General features: G+C 40.2%; 1 protein-coding gene across 4 annotated transcripts in view; it reads left to right on the forward strand.

The window, feature by feature from the left end:
* The window catches only part of LOC134539323 (talin-1), a 202,146-nt gene that overhangs the window by 66,452 nt on the left and 115,644 nt on the right, over positions 1-20,050 (forward strand). The window contains exon 1 of one of the 4 annotated variants that reach the window (XM_063381243.1): positions 10,539-10,852. The exons of the other annotated variants lie outside the window; for them this stretch is intronic. Coding sequence (XP_063237313.1) covers positions 10,679-10,852 — 174 coding nt within the window. The 5' untranslated portion in view covers positions 10,539-10,678. Of the gene's footprint in view, positions 1-10,538; positions 10,853-20,050 lie in introns of those variants that run through there. 4 annotated transcript variants of the gene reach the window in all.

Raw genomic sequence — 20,050 nt, forward strand, 5'->3', positions numbered from 1 at the left:
CCCCCCCCCTTTTTTTTCTTCCGACGGTGCGATCCCATTGGCCGCGCCGAAGCGGCGCCAGGCGTCCCATTGGTGGCGCCACCGCGTCGCGGCCGGCGCCATTGGCTCGGTCCTCCGGTTCGCCGGCGGGATCCATACGCCGTTCGCACTTAACTTGGATCTCCTCCTCTCCCCCTTCTTTTCTCCTCCCGCGGCCTGTTGGTAGGGGGTGTGCAGTTTTGCTCCCCCGTTTGGGAGGTACAGTACATCTTCAGCCTCCCCTTCCTTGTCAGTCCCCCATGGGGTACATTGTGTAAGGCGGTTTGCCGGACCCGTCCACTCCCCTCTCTAGGGTGGCTGGTGCGCGCGCACCCCGTCATCGCAATAGTGTTAGCACTCGGGGTGATTGGGGGGGGGGGGGGCGCATGTGGGGCCCGTCCTTCCCACCCTGGTTGCTGCCCCTTCGGCGCAGCCTCACTCGTCTTCCTGCCTCCGGTCCAGACAGTGCTCCCCGCGGAGGCCCCGCCGATACAGCATGCGTCCCTCAGGGTAAGTCAGTCGCCTTCTCTCTCGCCACCCCCCTCAGTAGCCCTCGGCCCTTTCGCGAGTTGACTGAACTTCTCTATTGTAACAGTACTCTTCACAGTCCAGTTGGTATCGTTGGCTTCTGACCGCACGACAAGCTTTAATAAGTTTTACACCATTGCTGGTCATACTGTATGTCAGCGGTCCCCAAAGGAACCCTGGGTTCTATGGCAGGGTCACAGTGGTTCTGTGAGTCAGGACGAATGCCATGTAAAGCAGGCACAGTTATGGTAAAATGACTTTCTTTGAAGGAGTTGGGGTTCCGCCAAAAGAAAAGTCGATCATAGGGTTCCCTGGCCGAAAAAAAAAAAAAAAATTGGGAACCGCTGCTGTTTATCCCAGAGAAACCTCAATAACGGGTAAAACATACGAATACACAAACACACGCAGAAAAGGCAAGCGAAAAAAAATCAGCCGATGTTAAAAGTTAAAATGCATACACTGCACAGGCACTTGGACCAGACGAACACAGCACGCTGAAAACAACTAGACAGTTGCAAAAAGAACAGTAAGTAAAGCCGAAAACCAACCTTGGACTTGTGTGCCTCCTTATCTTCTAAGGTCTGTTGATTTTTGGCTCGTTCACTGCGTGAGTTTATGTAGTCATCTTTTTTTTTGTCTGCTATTGAGGTTTTTCTCTGACATACAGTGTAACCAGCCATGGTATTTGAAATAAAAAATCATTCTAAACCAATCCTTCCCATTGAAAGAATCATTCAAAGAAAGTTTATGGCAAACGTGTAGTGGGTTGGACGTGATTGGTTCGTTCCCTGTCAAATGGTTTGCCATTGGCCTGAAAAGCCCCGCAGGGCATGCCACCCAATCTCTGCTAGATCTAGCAGTTTCTGTCCCGAGTCTTCGCTTCCAGGCAGTCGGTCTCTCTCTGAAGGTATCTCTTGTCCTGCAGCATCTCGTAGTTGCACTGTGCCCAATTCCTTTCCCAGCTGCTGTGATTTCATTGGTCTCCGGGCTCTGGAAGTCTTAGAATACTTTAGAAGGCCCAGAGTGTCGGAAGTCAGTAGCACAGCAAAGCTGAAACGCTGTCCCTGTAAGGTGAAATGAAGATAATGTATCTGCATGACTGTAGTGTATTTGTTGGTAGTTTAGTCACTTGGGTTGCATGGTTGTATTTGTGATAACTAGTAATCATTTATTTGTCAGCAGTGTGGTAATTTATCGTACAGCATTTTGCTTAAAAATTTATTCTAGTGCGTGGTGAGCCACTGTTAATACTATGGCGGATACACGAAATTACCATTGATAAATGGGTTTTTCTCCTGTCTAAGAGAAATGCAGTATTTTATAAATAATTTAGATGGTTTAACTTAAACATATGCAAACTTGAAAATAATACCAGCAAATTTACAGGAAAATGCCACTGATAGTTATTTTCACAGTCTAAGTTTAAAGATTCTATTGCTATTTCAATATGTGGTGAGAAGAATAAGCACGTTTCCTACGTATGAGAGTAGAGCTATCTCTAGAAGGAATTTTGTCTTAATTATATGCCATTTCAACCATTTGTAGAATATTGAGTGAAGGTTATATGATGAGTTTCACTAATATTGGAAAAGTAGGTGGAGTGAAGTGAAAGCCAGTAACACCAATAATGAATCTACGTTTCACCGTGTTTTTAATCGTTAATTGATTTCGGTATTGCATCTTGTCGACTACGAGGTCATTAGAGACGGATTAACTCTCTGCACGCCAGGGCCTACCAGCAAGAAACCGTCACAGGACTTGCCATGGAGTAATCTCGGGAAACCATGGGGAGTAATCTCGGGCAACAACGGAAAACCGCAAACAGGATGGCCAGAATGTGTGTGTATACCGACCGACCTTAGACAATACAGCGACAAACAAGTCCAAGATTGGTTTTTGGCTTTACTTACTGTTCTGGTGGCAACTGCATCGTCGTTGTCAGTCCTCTGTCTTCGTCTGTGCCGTGCACCTGTGCTGTCCATGAATTTAACTTTTAACATCGTCTGATTTTTGGGGTTATTGAGGTTCCTCTATGACATACAGTATAACCAGCAATGGTGTATGCCACAAATATTTAAAGCTTGCCGTTCTGTCAGAAGCTAACGATACCAACTCGACTGTGAAGATTTATGTTAAAATATAAATGTTCTATTAAATGGTAAATACGAGTGCGGTCTCAAGCTGGATTTTCCTGTGATTCTGAGATGTTCCTTGAACATTCGTTCATTGCTGAAGTTTTGTACACCCTGCCGACCCGTTTTAATGAGGAAATCAGACTGGAGTCCCTTTCAACTTACTGACATTCGACTGGTTAACCAGCATATATGGAATGAAAATTACAGGTGAAAATAAAACTTAAATTTTTTTTTCAGCATATACATATTACACTTTTGCGTTATGACTGCGATAAAAGAAACCCAATTTTTGACAGGTAATCGAATGTGTGGATCTGGAACCTCCTTTTTTTTCTGGCTTATTTGGGAAATGTGTGGAGAATTTTTTTTTATGAAGTCATGAGTTCGTGTGAAGCTGGTGTAGATCGATGTGGCATTGATGGTAGCTTTTTCCTGAGATTCTTAGGAGTTTTTTTTTTTTTTTTTTTGCAAAACATAGATCTCCAGACAATAATAATAAAAAAAAGACCACATCGACTGCACATCTGGGTTCTGTGCGTTCAGACATAGCGGTTTTGAATGTGCGATGGTGTTTTCACGAGCAATCAACTGCCTGTTATCAAACCGTCATCTTTTTTTTCCCTATCTCCCCATCTCTGGGATTCCATCACAGGACACCAGCCGAAGTGTCTGCACCCCTTCTGACGGAGCCTTGCCATCTCACCCTTGCAAGAAAGCGCCGCCAGTGTCGCGAGATTAGCAAAATTTTCCTGGTTTCGAAAGTTGGGCCTGGACCGGCGGCACCAGGGGGGTGGACAAGGGGTTGGCCCACATGCTTGTTGCATGGCCCCCCCTCCCACTTCCTCCCTCCCCCACCCATCGTCACCCTTGGCTTGGGGGGTCGGAGCCGATGGCCCTTGTCCAGTTCGCTTCGGGGTGTCTCACCTCGCAGGTTCGTGCATCGTCCCTCGGACACAGCTCGGCGTCCTAGAAGTGCGCCTCATTGCGATTCTCCTCGACGGAACAGTTTACCACACCGCAGACCTGCTTGGTAGTTGGTCGAGTCATTGGGGTGGTAACTGACGCTGGTTTTCAAGTGAAAGTCTTTTTAATGGGGCACCATTCGTCGTATGAATTTTAACGTTCTCGGGTCAACGATTTTGGAGTGTGCAGTTGTTATTAAGGGGGTGGTGGCTTAGATATTGGCTGACATCGTAGTTTTAGTATACCTATTGACGGGTGAAGAGAAGATACACATCTTGACGCACTTGGAGTTTTAGTACATTGACGGGTAAAGAGAAGACATAGTCTGGTCGCACTTGGAGTTTTAGTATATTGTCGGGTAAATATAAGACAAGTGTAGTCGCACTTGGAGTTTTTGGGTATTGGCGGGTAAAGCGAAGACATACGTCTGGTCGCACTTGGAGTTTTAGTGTATTGGCGGGTAAAGAGAAGACATACGACTGGTCGCACTTTGAGTTTTAGTGTATTGACGGGTAAAGGGAAGACATACGTCTGGTCGGACTTGGAGTTTTAGTATATTGACAGGTAAAGAGACGACATAGTCTGGTCGCACTTGGAGTTTTAGTGTATTGGCGGGTAAATATAAGACATAAGTCTGGTTGCACTTGGAGTTTTAGGGTATTGACGGGTAAAGAGAAGACATACGTCTGGTCGCACTTGGAGTTTTAGTATATTGACGGGTAAAGAGACGACATAGTCTGGTTGCACTTGGAGTTTTAGTGTATTGGCGGGTAAATATAAGACATACGACTGGTCGCACTTTGAGTTTTAGTGTATTGACGGGTAAAGGGAAGACATACGTCTGGTCGGACTTGGAGTTTTAGTATATTGACGGGTAAAGAGACGTCATAGTCTAGTCGCACTTGGAGTTTTAGTGTATTGACGGGAAAATATAAGACATACATCTGGTCGCACTTGGAGTTTTAGTACATTGACGGGTAAAGAGAAGACATACGTCTGGTCGCACTTGGACTTTTAGTACATTGACGGATAAAGAGAAGACATACGTCTGGTCGCACTTGGAATTTTAGGATATTGGCGGGTAAAGGGAAGACATACGTCTGGTCGCACTTGGAGTTTTAAAATATTGACGGGTAAAGAAAAGACATACATACGTCTGGTTGCACGTGGAGTTTTAATGAGCCGAGTACCGTGAGCGGGCAGCTCGAGTGGTAAAGTCCTCCCCTCGCGAGTGGACGGGAAGCAGCAGAGGTGGCGATGGAGGAGTGCCTGACCAGCGGCTGCTGCGCGCTGCTGCTGACGTCATGCTGCCCTCGGCGCAGGCTGCGTCGCGGCGGCCGGGCGCGGGCCCGCTCCCTCAGTGCTGCCGACCTTCCGGTAAGAAATGTTGCATCTCACGCGTTGTTTGGACGGCTCGGTTTTCTCTGCGCGACACATCGGCAAAGCTCTGGAACGGTGCTTGGTCCGAAAATGTATTATTCCCCTCTCGTCGTTAGGAGGTACTATCCCATATTCTCCGTGACCTCTATGTAACATGAGTTTGTTCGTGATAACAAGAGACTGGGAAAGTTTGCAGCTTAAGTTAAAATTCTAACTATTTTATCTTTGTCCTGCTCTGGGTTTGGTTTATAACTGCAGATGGAGGACTCTGGGCCAATGAGAAACCCTCAAAAAAGAAGTATCAAATCACAGGGCAATTAGGGAGAAACATCTCTCAAGTGACCAGCCAGTGAACAAGTGAAATTAGCTCATGTAGTTGACTTTCAATTCTAGAATTATTTGAAAACGTGAAGTTTTCCGGTCCCAATAGTGACAGTGTGAACACTCTAGTTTTGAAATCAACTATTGAAATACGCCAATGCCCCTGTTTTTTTGGGCAGCATTACAGGAAGGTAGTAGTACCTAAGTACCCCGACTACAAGTGTCTTATAAAAATGAATAGCCTTGAATTTGGACATTGACATTGGTAGGCCTACTTCAGTATTTTCACCTTCTTCTGCGCATGCATACAAGTCACTAAACTATATCCGTGACAATTTTATATAGGTATGACGCAGAAGGATTCGTAAAGTTGATTCTAAACGCAGATCAATAATTGTCTCAGAAGTTTGTGAAATCCTTAGCTAGTAATAGCTGTTGTGACAGGGATTTCTCATCAGCCTTAGGGTTTTTCAAGACACACGCCATCTTTTATTTCGCCATAGTTATGCTGACATAATTGTGGAAAATAATTTTATACTGGCTGAGTGTTTTTTAATATGGAATAATTCGTTTATGTAATATCTCTAAAAATGTATAACCTACACAAACTTTGGGCACTGGATGTACTTATAGTAAACAATTTGCAGGGCTTGTTTCAAAGTTCCATTAAAAATAACTGCTGAAGATTTCTGAGCGGCTTCTGTCTTCGAGAAGCATCGAAGTAATTGCCGACGTAGAGTATTAAAAAAAAAAAAAACGAGCGGACAGAGGAATGACTGCCCGGGAGTCGAGCGGCCCTGCGCGTAGAGGCTGCGAGGCGTGTGATGCGCGAGGCAATGTCGCCCTTAGCGCCCCCCGGCTACTGGACCGCGAAGCGAGGTGGCGCGCACAGGAACATTTTTCTGTCCTAACCAAATATACCTCTGGAAATCAGTTGCCAAGAAATGTTTTCAATACAACAAAAAAAATATATATTGTAACTTTGTACAACACATGGCTATGGTTATTTTTTGCGTAAATGAAACACTTTTTTTTTAGAAGCGATACTAAGTTTTTGTAATAAAATTGGCGCATAATTTTGAAGTGGAACTTCTTTCCTGAGGGAGCTAAAATTTTCGAGCGTTACAAAAATTCCGATTGCACGAGGGGACTAGTTATGTCTGTGGTGGGGGAATCCGTAGAGGAGAGTGCGTCAGCGGCGACGCAACTCCAACACATGCGCTAGGGTCAAATGGGATGTTGATATGGCTGCTTAGTGTAGCATACTATATGCTAGCTGTAACGCTGCTAGTGTTTGTCTACTCCTCAGTTTTTGTAACGGCTAAAGATTGACGCTACTAATATTTATTTATTCGTGTCGGAAAGAGTTATTGATATTTCAATTAACTTTGTAAATATCACTCATTTTTATGTGAGTAGGGTGATTGAAAATGTAAAAAAAAGACGTATAGACTTGATATGTTAGCTTTTTAAGTGTAATTTATGTTTGTTATGTGAACACTGTGATTTGAAATGTTTAAAGGACTCGTAGACCTGTGAGATATACTTCACAAGTGTAATTTATCTTCGATTGGAGGGTCTTGTTTTTCTTACATTTTATTAAGCTGGAGATCGTGTTTTAATATCATGCCCTAAAATAATAATAAAAAAGGCGAGAGCAGATAAGAGGTATTATCAGAGGCAAGTGGGAATAAACCACCAAAAGAGGCGCCTAAAAGTGCCAGTGAACGGGACTTGAGAGTATAGGTCGCGGAAAAAGACATTTTTTTTTAAATTGAGATCATACCCGTATCCTTACTTTTCTCAATTATCTCTCTTATTCAATTAAGAAATACTAATAAGAAATAAGTTTCACTTCTGTCGCGCATGGACTCCACGCACACATTTTTAAAAACATTTTAATTTATGTTTAATTCAAGCATAATTTCTTTAACAATGGAAAAGACAATCGAATATTCAACCATTTGACTTTATTTTCTTTTATTGTGCTTATTAATGTGCGCAGTTAATACTGGAAAGCTATTCAGGGAACGGTTTACAAATAAACTTGAACTTCTGGAGGTGCCGGGTTTACACAAAGCATAAATGCCTGAGTAAGAATCCGAACCTAGTATTACTGCGAACAGTATCTTGAGTGATATAGTTGTTTTCATCGTAAATGTACAAATTTAAAATATATGTAATTTTACGTGAATGTTTCTGTTCCATTTCCAAAAAAATAAATAAAAAAATAAATAAATAAATTACGGTGCATTGTATGGCATTTCTGAGGTTTTCCCGGTCCGGCAGTCTTCACATATTCTCCCCCCCCCCCCCCCGTTAATAAAATGCTCCAGGAGATGCTTACCCCTAGAAGATTCCTCCTAAGTATCCACAGACTGTGTTTTCGTGTTTCCGTAGCTAAAGTCATAGTCACTGATGTGGTGTAAAAACCAAGTGAAAACAGTAAGCAAGTTATCCTCAGCTCTCTGGCGCTTCACTGGTTGTTGTATGGTGACTTGTGCTTGTCTAGTTGTGTTCTGTCATATCATTACTAGATACCTGCAAAATTCGCGGATTCATTTCGTGATATGCTACAATTCAAATAATTATACCTTAGCGCTGCTTCTGCAATTGGTTCACTGTTAATCTGGAGTAATGATGAGGGCCAATTAGAGACCCTCACTCGTAGAAGTGTCGAATCACAGACACTCGGTCGAGACGACTCACAAGTCAGCAGCCAATGAACAGGTGGCATTTGCCCGAGTGTGTCGAGTGTAGTAGAGTCTACCCTGGAGGTCATTGAACCCGCGAATTTTGCAGGTCTCTACGCATTACGTATGTATACCACATACATTTTTTTAAAAACATGTATATCTCCCAGAAATTGATTTCCATGTACTTGGATAAGCTGGAATGCGCCGTGGCAGTGCATGACGTATCTCTTCGAGGCCAGCGGTGACTCGCGTTCGCTGACACATATGCGCGCCGGTGACAGGCTTGCGGACAAAAGCAGTCGAGCCTCTTTAAGGCCCGTCAACAATTGCAATATCCCTAATTGTGTCCGACGGATGGACTCATCTCTGATTGGTCCACGTGACCCTCTGACGTTATGGGTGGTATGGGCGATGGTCCGGATACAATTAGTCCAGTCCCAATCTCTTTCCTTTGGTAGCATAGAAGAAGAATAACACTCGTGATATTTGCTGTTTCCTGTTCCCGCTTCAAAAAAAAAAAAAAGACAAACAAAAAATAACGGACCGTGTGGTTTGATACCAAGAAGATCTGTACAAAATAATGATCAGCGCTTTTCAAAGGCTGAAGACACGATTTAATTTTTGCAGTGTACTTAGAATTCATTTACTAGCTTTTACTGTTGCCTTACAGATTAAATAAATAAATATTTATGAACTCCCACAACTTTCACAAGCTAAATTTATTAATATTTAAAACTTAGCTGCTTACTCATTTACAATGCCAGACAACAATAAAGAAAAAAAAATCGAAAAACAATTATTCTGGCGCTCTATATTTATTGTGGTCTAGTGACTACTGTAGAAATCAGTAGATTGGAACGTCGGACATCGCAATAGAAGTTTTCCGTGCGACAATGTGACGTAATTCAAATCCAGATAAGGACACGGGCCGCCCACAGATATATGGGTCTTTAAGGGTCGGCCGGGACCTCTAAGGGCGTTGTTCCAAGACGTCCGGGCAAGGCAGCGAGAAAAGCCTTGCGTTGTTTGGGATACAGCCGTAACCTAACTCGCGGGCCTTATTCCAGAACGTGTCAGAATCCCGGTAAGGAATCAAATCGGCAACAGGCTAGAAAACCGGTTCCAACGCGTTCTAACGGACGTTTGGCAACTATCGTTAAATTGCTACGGCAAAAAAATACTAGAGATAGCAGTACCGTCTCGCGCGAATTAGACGGTGGTGTTATTCTAATATTCTCAACTACTTTTTTAAAATTGCGATAATTTTTTTTGTTATAACAATTAAAGTGTAAAGAATGTATTTCGGGATAGTTTCGCTACCATAGAGTTACCTACATTCAACACGCTTGGTATGTCCCCTGATGTTCACGAAAGTGACTATATACGAGCTAATGGCGCCAGACGCGGGTCCGCCATCTGGAAGAAATCGACGATAAAGTGAGTTCTGCTCATGCGCGTAATTTGGGCAACAGATAGGTCACGGATAGGACACCGAAATTCGCTCCCTAAAAATAAGGGACCGTCCTTGTCCTATTTTGCACTAGGAATAGCTATGGGAACAGGTGTAATATATTCAACCCCTAAAACCTTATTGTTTTGTCTTAGAATACCAGCCTAAAATTCACTGGCTCCTAATCAGTTCTGAACGAAAGTTTGCAATTCGCCTTTCGCTGGTGCAACTTTGCGGTCGGAATAAGGAAAAAAACAACACAATTTTGTGAGCTATCATATATTTTCACAAGGTGGCTAGCAACAGGAATAATCTGGAAAAAGTCAGGGAATTTTTAGCTATTAAGGAAAATTCAATGGAAATCTTAGGTAGTCAGGTAATTTTTTTAATGAGTTTACAGAAAAAATTGAAGTTTTATTAGAGACTTATTTTTATTTGAATAATGCCACGTATACATTATTTCTTCTTTTACAACTTGTATCTTAGTTTTACAAAAAAATTTCTCCCATTCCTTTTTGCTTGTATTTATATCGGCACACGGAAAGAAAACGTGATAAATCTAACGCCAAATACTGGACTGTACAAAATAATTAACAGACTCATACAGTAATATGCAAGTCCATCCATTAAATAATTTGAAAATCACGCAAGTGTAAATATAAAACAACTTAATATCAAAAAAAAATTAAATAAGTTTTAAGATTTATATTTGTATTAGGTACTTACAAAAGGCATGCCTTCTAATGTCGTTTGATAATCCAAGAATTGCATTTGGATTTGTTTTTACTGTACACTTAATAAGCTGAAATGGATCTAACGAAACTGGAGTAAGTATACAAAAAATATTTGTGCCATAAATACAGCCGGCTATATGCGCGAGATTCATCGCATGATATTTCTGACTTGTCATTAATGTTGGTTGTTTCCGTACCGCGTGAACAAATATCCGTGATCGCGCAAATGGGCGTCGACATCAGAATAACTTACGGGAAATCTCTTGTAGTACTTGGCCAGCACTGATTCGAGGTCTGTGAATATAAAGACATTGCACGTTCGACTTCCTTTGTGCGCCGGAAGTGGAGCGCCGGCGCCGATGACGTGTGTCGGCGCGAGGTTGTTCCGTCGTCTTCGTCGGCTTCTCAGTCACCGCGGATGACGTCACCCCCCTCCGGCCATCCTCTTGCCCCATGGTCTGGCTGACGTCTCGCGGGTCAGTTGCCGCGCGGGCAGTGGCCGTCGCGTGCCCTTACTTGGCAGCGAGATACCGAGTGGTTCTCGAGCCTCCAGGGAGGCTGTCCCGAGCGCTGCTTGGCGGGGGACGCAGCCAATCGCCGCATCACCACGCGCAGAGAGACTGCAGGGTGAGTCACGACACGACCCGCAGGTTCACGTCACGAGGGAAAACATCCGTCAGCCACAACCCCTACCTCAGACCAGTGACGTAGCCAGGATTTGTGTATGGGGGGTGTTAATAAGCATGCGGCCCCCCCCCCCCCGTATTAAAGCGGGGGGTCCGGGGGTCCTCCCCCGGAAAAATTTGGATTTTAAGGTGTAAAATAGTGCTATTTTAGCAGTTTTCGGTTCTTAAATTTAAATATTGTAATGGTAAAAATTTTATTAATTTTAATATGAACTTTGTTTGAGTGATGAATAGGAAATTAATTAAAGATTTGGTGCTAAGGGGGGGGGGGGGGGGGTTGAACCCCTAACCCCCCCCCCCCTGGTTACGCCCCTGCCTCAGACTCCAGAATCATTCACACCCGAACACATCAAAAACGTACACACAGACACAGAACAAGAGGTGATGGGCGACAACACGCGGCCTGGGACTCTTTCAGGGTGTCCACAAGGAAAAAAAATATTTCGTATCAACTTAGGCGAGAAAAAAGTACTAGATCTGAAAAAAAGTACTAAATTATAATTTGTTATGGTTTTAACAATTTAGGAAGTTATTATGACATTGCAATGCTCTAACTTAAATATATCACACCAAACCCTACATTGCATATTTTTTTAAAAATAATTACGCTTAATAATAAAACATATTGGAATTACTGTAATAATATTATATTAAAGAAAAAAGTACTAGATCTGTACTTGACCGCTAAAAAACTTATAAAAGTACTAGATCTAGTACGAAAGTACTAACTGTGGACACCATGCTCTTTGCGAGCCCCCCTGGATCGATGCCACAGACAGGCACAGACAGGCACAGACAGGCACAGACAGGCACAGACAGGCACAGACAGGCACAGACAGGCAGGCGGACCGGGCAGTGATGACAAGTGTCAGTTCCGCGACGCACTGGTCGCCGACTGCGCTGTCCGCATTAGCAACTGATCTGAGCCAGCGTCTGGATGTTTCATTGATAGGGGCAGGTATTTTTCGCTGTATAAATCCGAACTTAAAACAAAGGTAGCTACACCCGCATCAGCGGTTTTCTTCTTTTTTTTTGATTGGTGGCCGTCTGCGAGAGAAGTCGGTGTCTTGTTTGACCGATAGCCAATCAGGACGCGTTTTGTTTCCCCCACTGAATTACTGTGATTGGTGTTGTAACAATTGACACGCGCCTGAAAGAAATTCCACCCAATCACGAAACACAGACGATGCTACAGAGTTTTAACTTATAACGTTATAACTAATCTTGGAATCTTTTTCGCGAAATATGCATGGCCCTGTTTAATTTTAATTGAACAAAATCCTACAAACACCGCAAATATTATCCCCCCCCCCCTTTTTTTCTTAATGATAGAGGGTCACACTTTTATTTTTCATACCTACAATATTTTTAATGTAATTTTCGCGCAAAAGTCTGAACTCTCATTAGACTGCAATGAGCTATGCCCGCGCCAGCGGGTTCCTTCCTTGTGATTGGCGGTCGTCTGCAAGAGAAGCCGTTGATCGCCTTATTTGGCCGGGCCACTCAGGACGCGTTTGCTTCCGCACAAAATTGCTGTGATTGGTGTGTCGACATTAGAACTCAACCAGTCACGGAATACACAGACGATGCTTCGAGTTATTCCGACACACAGGTTGTTTATAAATCTTTTCACGAAAAATTTCATGGCCAAAAAACTTTTGTTGCTAAGATAGCGGTTTTTTTCTTTAGTTCCTATATCTTACTCTTAAACTATTTCATTGTGATTGATGATTTGCGAAGACAAATATTTTGAAGCTGGCGATTTTGATTATCCTTCATCTTCCGAATCTAGTGCTTGTACTTAAGGGGAATTAGGCAACGCCATTTTGGATTTTTTACATCTTTTTGCCATAGTTCTGATTTTAAACTATTCATCCCAATTTTGTGCACGTTCAAGTCATAAATTATTGGCTCCCCAGACCTTCTATACCTAGTTGCAACCACGTATTTACCAACAGGATCTATTCTGTACTTAAGCACCGCGAGGAAATAACTTGGTATTTCACGCGGGCGACCACAACTGCCATGATGACCACACCAGTTCACAAGTGTTGACTTCAGCAAGTAGCCAAGCTGAGTACTATGTCGTGTCACGCGACAATCCAAAAAAAAAAAAAAAAGCACAGAAGCTTTATTGCAAGCGGTATGAAAATATGTGAAATCGCAAGATGGCGAGGCCTGATCCCTCGAACCCCCCGAGCTGGTGGGATGAGAAGTAGCTTTGGCCTGGTCTACGCAGCGAACCACGTGACTCATGCCCGGGGATAAAAAAGACAACGGCGAAGACCCCGCGCGTATTTTTGAAACGGAACAGCCCAGTCACGTCTAGACCTCGTCACACCCGTCTCTCCCCCCCCCCCCCCCCTTCTTACTCTCCTACTCATTCTCCCCCTCTGCAGTTTCTTCGACGAATTTTGTCTTCGTCAGCGAGGCGATATTTTGAACACAGTGCTTTACGACTAACCTGTCAACGTATCACGGGCATTTGATCCAAATTTTTAATTATTTCTTGAATGAAAGATAACACTTGTTAAGAATCCAATCGTTAGGGACCGGAAAAATTCGCGGGTTCAATGACCTGTAGGATGAACTCCATAGTTATACATACTCTCGGTCAAATGTCACCCACCCATTGGCTGCTGTCTTGTGAGACGCCCCAACGTTGCAGCCTGTGATTCGATAAAACGTTGGTTAGGTGTTTCTCATTGGCCCAGAGTCATCCAGGTGAGTTCTGAGCCAATAGCAGAGGCAGCACTGAGGTATAACTATTTGTATTTTAGCCTGTCGCGAAATGAATTCGCGAATTTTTCCGGTCTCTACCAATCGTGCTCGGATTACCTTGAATGCTCTGAACATTAATTTACAGGATGTAAAGTATGTCCAGATTTTTAATGATTTCGTGAATGAAAGAAAACTCTTGTCAAGAAGCCAAACGTAATGTTTTGAGCCTAAATTTACTGGACACATTTCAGTGCCTTCTTGAGTGAATGAAAGAAAAAACATGCTCAGATTACCTGAAATGCGCTGTACCATCATGTATAGGATGTTTGAAAATTCGCGTTACATGTGTTAGGGGGACGATAGAACACAACTATAGCCTGTCTCACGCTTAGGTTGCAGTCAGAGTAAACGGTGACCACTGCTACCAGATTGGTACCACCCAGCTAGTTTGTATTAAAAAAATATTTAGTATATTTTATAATTTTTATAATTCTACTTTTTGTTTAATTTTTAAGACTATAAATTAGTGTCTATGGACAGTGTTATCACAGCTGTAGTCACTCTGATGAAAAAAAAATCATTCAGTGCTAAACACTAATGATTATTTTTCAGGAGAAACTATTTGTAGAAATCCTTCACCATTAGTAACAAGGCATTCCATTAAATGACGTGCAGTGCTTGAAAGAGCACATTTTTTTTTAAATGACATAAAAAATTGTTGAAAAAAAAACATTTGAAAACAAGATTGCTCTTTCAATTACCACTCCTTAGAAATAAATAATGAATATGATGATTTACAACAGGATCACGTATTTCCATAATTCTCATTCCAAATTTGATTTTGCGAAATACAGATACATTTCAAAAAGATTTTCATTACATTACATAATTGTGCCTCAAGTTTTTTTTTCTCGGTTGTGTGGATTTGGCAACACAGCACATCGAAACAAGAACAGTGCTAACGGCAGAAACAGTGCATCGGATAGAGAGAGAGAGAGAGTGAGAGAGAGAGAGTGAGAGAGTAAGTAAATGGCCGTTAAAATGCACACTGCGATCCAAGGAGGAGACACGCAACTAGACAAGCACGAGTCAAAACTAGAGACCTGAAAAATTCGCGGGTTCATTTCGTGTTATGCTAAAATTCAAATAATTAGAGACCCTCACTCATAGAAGTGTCGAATCACAGGCCACCCAGTCGAGACGACTCACAAGTCAGCAGCCAATGAACAGTTGGCATTTGCCCGAGTGTGTAGAGGATATTGGAGTTTATCCTGAAGGTCATTGAACCCGCGAATTTTTCCGGCCTCTAGTCATCACACAACGTATGCTCGTAACTCAGCCGGCGAAGAGCTATAGTCCATCCACGGTAACCTCCTACTTTTCTGAAGCCCTGCTTTTCACCGGATCTACTTTAATGTCACTATGTATCCTTCCGCCGTATGTAAACAAAAACATTGCCATGTGACAAATGTCAAATGGTTTGTTTACAATCACCAGCTGTCAAAACAATGTGTGTGTGTGTGTATGTATGTATGTATGTATGTATGTATGTATATATATATATATGTGTATATATAAATATATATATGTATATATATATATATATATATAAGTAATTTGAATATGATCTAAGTATACATGTATATGTTCATAACATTTATGATACCCAATGGTAAAAATATTAAAAAATAAGTTTGTTAGCTAAAGAAATAACATATAATTTAAAGTAAATTTTTAGGAGAACATATAAATTTACAACATTTATGTAAGCAATAAATATCATCCTTTAGTACAGTTCAACACAGTTTTCTGCATCTGAAAAAAAAAGTATTGTAAATTATACATATGGCTGTCCATCTAAGCAATCTGGAAAAGAATAAGGATTGAAGGTTTAATAAAATTAACAAATTCAGATGAAAACATTTAAAAATGAATTTTCTTCTTTTATTTAATAAACCCCTACCATTTTGCCGGTTAAGGCCACAAATAAAAATATGGTTATATACATTTTCCTGAGTATACTTATTAGACAAAATCATAATTTTATGAACAGTAAAATTGTGGTAAAGAATTGACAGTAATTTCTATACCACTTATATGCATTATTTATTTGTGGCCCTGGATGGGGACTGGCTTTTTGTTTTCCAAGTAAGTTCACTGAAAAATGAAGACACACAACAAAATAAAATGTTTCACATACACCTATACGAATCCAGAAATGAAATTTATTATAAATTTATCATAATATGTGTAATATAAAGTTAATACATAAAGTTCCAGTAATCAACATACTTAATGGGAATGCATAAAAGAAAAAAAAATGTTTCAAACCCCAATACTTACAGTTGCCCAGGTGTTTATTACATACAGACCTCAATAAGAACACCCGGGTAAATCATCAAGAGGAACTGCCAGTACTTCACTGTCTCCATCTACTTGCTGTGTCGTAACCTCAAATTCTTCGCTGTCACTGTCTTCACTTGAACTATCCTTGCCGAGGTGGATGATGAGTGGAGGAATGGTGCCGCTGTCTATGTGGACTTCTCTCTCCCAGTCTGCTTGAATTAGCTTCTCCACGTGATCCACACACCTCGCCCATCTAAAAAAATTAATGTATACAGTAAAACCTCTATATAAATGACCTGTTTATAGCAAAAACCACTCTATAACAAAATATGTTTGTTTCTGTCAAAACGGCATAGTAAACAATGCATGGCATGCTCTTTATTACATACAATTTTGAACTCACTCCACAAGAAACTATTTTTAAACACAACAAAACTCATTTAATGTGTTTTCCTCAACTATCAAAGCTATTATTTAATACTTGAAGTAACATGTTTTGTTTTATGTTATCTGAAAAAAAAAAAAAATTATAGTGGTTTATTCAAGATATAATAAAGCTGTAAATATTTTCTATGTTATCAATAAAAGCTTAGAATGCATATGATAAAATATTTATTTCATAAGTTTTGTGTTTGTTTTTGGTTAAAATTTGTCCCAGACAAAAACAGTGAGATATAGCGAAAATTTAATTTTTTGAATAGTTTTGATGATTTACTGTATATGTATTTCACTATAATAACATAACTTTTGAAAATACTAATGTGCAAGAACTACATGTGTAAATACCTATTCAAGTTCGCTAGATGAAAATATTTAAAATTCTCTACGTTGAAATTTTATCTGAATATTGAAATCTGCCTACAGCACTGAACCCACCATAACTTTAAAGTCATTGACACAAGATTAAGCATAACAGAAAGTAATATCACAATTACTAATAAATACAAAACTATTTATGGAAATGAAACAATTGCAAATGGACTGCAATTACAAAAAAAAAAACCTTGCAAATAAGTCACCACTGTTAGATCTAGAAACTACACAGATATGTATGAATCACATGGGAATAAAATTACAAACACAAACACAAACACGAACACAAACACATACATGCAACACATTTTCAAAACGACAACTACACAAATTCAAACCACTTATTTTTACCAATTGTTTTAAAACTGTATTACTGGTATATGAATATACACAAAATGATAATCACACTATACACACACTAGCACACAAAGTTATCAAAAGGAATGGTAGGACCAGGCTGCTAGGCAACAATACTTACGTATTATGTAAAAATGTATGGTAAGGGTTTTGCTGAAGCTTGAGGAATGTTCTACAGGAAAATAAAACAATTTCTACTTCAAAAGGAATACCCCATTGGTCATGCAACATGAAAATACCTCTCTGGTGTGGAAGCATCAAGAGCCTCTTTCCAGATGGCTGCAACTGCATCATTGTCAAATCTCTTGGCCCGCCCCACGTTACTATTGTAATGGTGTTTACATTGAGCCCAAACTAGTTCGATTGCATTATAGTGGCAGTGATAGGGTGGGAGTCGTAGAATTTCGTGGCCATAGTTACGAGCCAACTCGTCTACCTCATATCTGAAAAGTGTGTTAGAACAAGGCGTATACGTAATTTTTTGCAACTATCTCACTTTTAAAGAAATGCTGCAAAAAAACGAAATAATATACCGTATTCGGGGCTTGTTTTGTTTAGCTATTCTCAGCAGCTCCACTTTCAACAAATTATTTTCATGTTTTATCTCATTCTTCTCCAGCCACGCGATCAGTGCATCCTTGGTCCAGTTCGTTGTAGGTGTATCGAATCGGATACGCGATACTAAACTTTTACTGTTTTATAACCTTCTGTTACTTCATACACTAACACACAGTTTGTCTGGCTAAGTTGTGTTTTCATATGATACTTCATTACAATTAAGTAGGCCTATTGTTTATAAAATAACAATACCCCTATATTTTCTAAAGGGTTAGGCGGGGCATGACACTATTTTGCAATAGAATATATATTGTACTGGACCCTGCCACACAGTACAATTTAGCCAATTAAGTATCCCAATTTTTTTTTAATAACCATGCTTGCTTAGACCACAACTCACTAATTTGTAACCAATTACTGCTAACGCGCACAACTGGATATTATTGATACTGGAAATAGTCATTATTTAACCTTCTGATACATCATAAAAGTTGAGGTTATTTAATATGTATACTGTGTATAACGATATAAACATTACTTGTAGTTTTAGAATGTAACAATTTTCTTTCTATCTTTAACCTAACCTTAAAAGGACGTGTACCTATTTCATATGTTGCACAATATTCTATATATAAATACCATATCAATAAAGAAACCTAACAAACCACCCAAAAATGTTAAGTATTTTTAAAGGACAGATTATATCGGGAAAAAAACTGAACCGGTCAATCTGCATATGGATATATGAAATGAATACAATTAAGTAGGGCCTACCCCAGTGATATTGAAACTACTCTTCAGTATCAAATTTTTACCTTCAGCGTACATCCTGTAAATTGCATTCCTGATTGCATTTACTGTGAAATCGTCGACTGTGTCAAGTGACTTTCCTTCCTGTGGCCTTTTTTTCCTCTTTTTTCCTGGTGTTGAAACTTCTTCAATGTCTTTCTTGTAGTACCTAACCAAAAAAAAAACATTTGTCATAACACTTTTCCGGGGACCCGTTCACAATACGCAGTTAGGCAGTGTTCCAAATATGGCATTTTGTCACAAATATTTGCTTTGTGGTCACTAAATGGAAACATGACAGACTTTGTCCACGAAATTAATGAAGTGTTTTTTTATTTATTTTGTGATCTCCCAAACAGATGAAAAACTAATTAAATGCAAATTATAAAATCACTCCCTTATGTTATAGTTAAACCTATCATAAAGTTTATAAACATCGTTATAAACAAACGTGTATCACACCCATAAAAATTCTTGAAAGTGCCTATATTGTTATTGTTAGGACCTGAGTAGGCCTAATATGATTTTAGGTTAACTTTTCAACAGAGACGCCACATGGCGGTGTTGTCTCACACCAAAAATTATAAATTGGAAATAAAACACAAAAAACCTCGTGAGTTAAAACACAGGCCGACAATACTTAGGACACAGTCGATATTTTTTTTACGTGCATGAAAACGAAAAAAGCCTACTTACTTGAGAACAGTTGACTTTGCGATGTTGAGAAGAAACGCGGTCGTCTGCGTAACGTCACATTTCTTCAAGTCGCCTTTCCTAATTAAAACATATAAGTTCTGAGCGACGTTAATGATGTCCATCTGACGCTGCGAAGAAGTAGCTTTCCCCATCCCGGAACCAATTACCATTACAGCAATCACAAGAACCACACAAAATATCAAAACGATAACAAATTCCATCATTACAATAGTAGATAATAAATAATATAACAAAGTTAAAATACACAATATTAACACAAAATCCTGAAACACAAACTGTACGTTATTTCACGGTCAGTAATATATTAAAACACACTGCAATATGGCGTAACTGCAGACAAACGGCTGAAAGAGAAAACAAACAAGTGACTATTAACATTATTAATGCGCGACCACGGTTTCGGCACGTAATATTTTTTTACCGTTAACATAACGTTTTTATTTCACCAGAGATTTAAAAAAATGTTCAAACTTAACAAATACCCAAACAAATTCTTAAATACACGCGGAAAGTCAAAAAATATATATTTTGGCTATGGAACTATTTCGTTCTAATCATTGCCAACACACCACTTCTCTCACTGTTTCATTTACACACATGCGAGATCATTAATATTAATAATATTGTACATAGATAGTTACTTTTTTTGTAAAATTTTATTTAACATCATTATACGGTAATTTAGTGTTAATGCATGTTTAATATGCATATGATGGAAAGTATTTTTGCAAACGAACCAAACATGCTGCATCCTGGTGTGTTTTTTCAAAGGTTCGTTTAAAAAAGTAGGAGGTTACCGTGGATGGAATATAGAGGGCGTGTTTACGTGGCTGTGTTA

This window comes from Bacillus rossius, chromosome 15, assembly GCF_032445375.1.
Source record: "Bacillus rossius redtenbacheri isolate Brsri chromosome 15, Brsri_v3, whole genome shotgun sequence".
Classification (NCBI taxonomy): Eukaryota; Metazoa; Arthropoda; class Insecta; order Phasmatodea; family Bacillidae; genus Bacillus; species Bacillus rossius.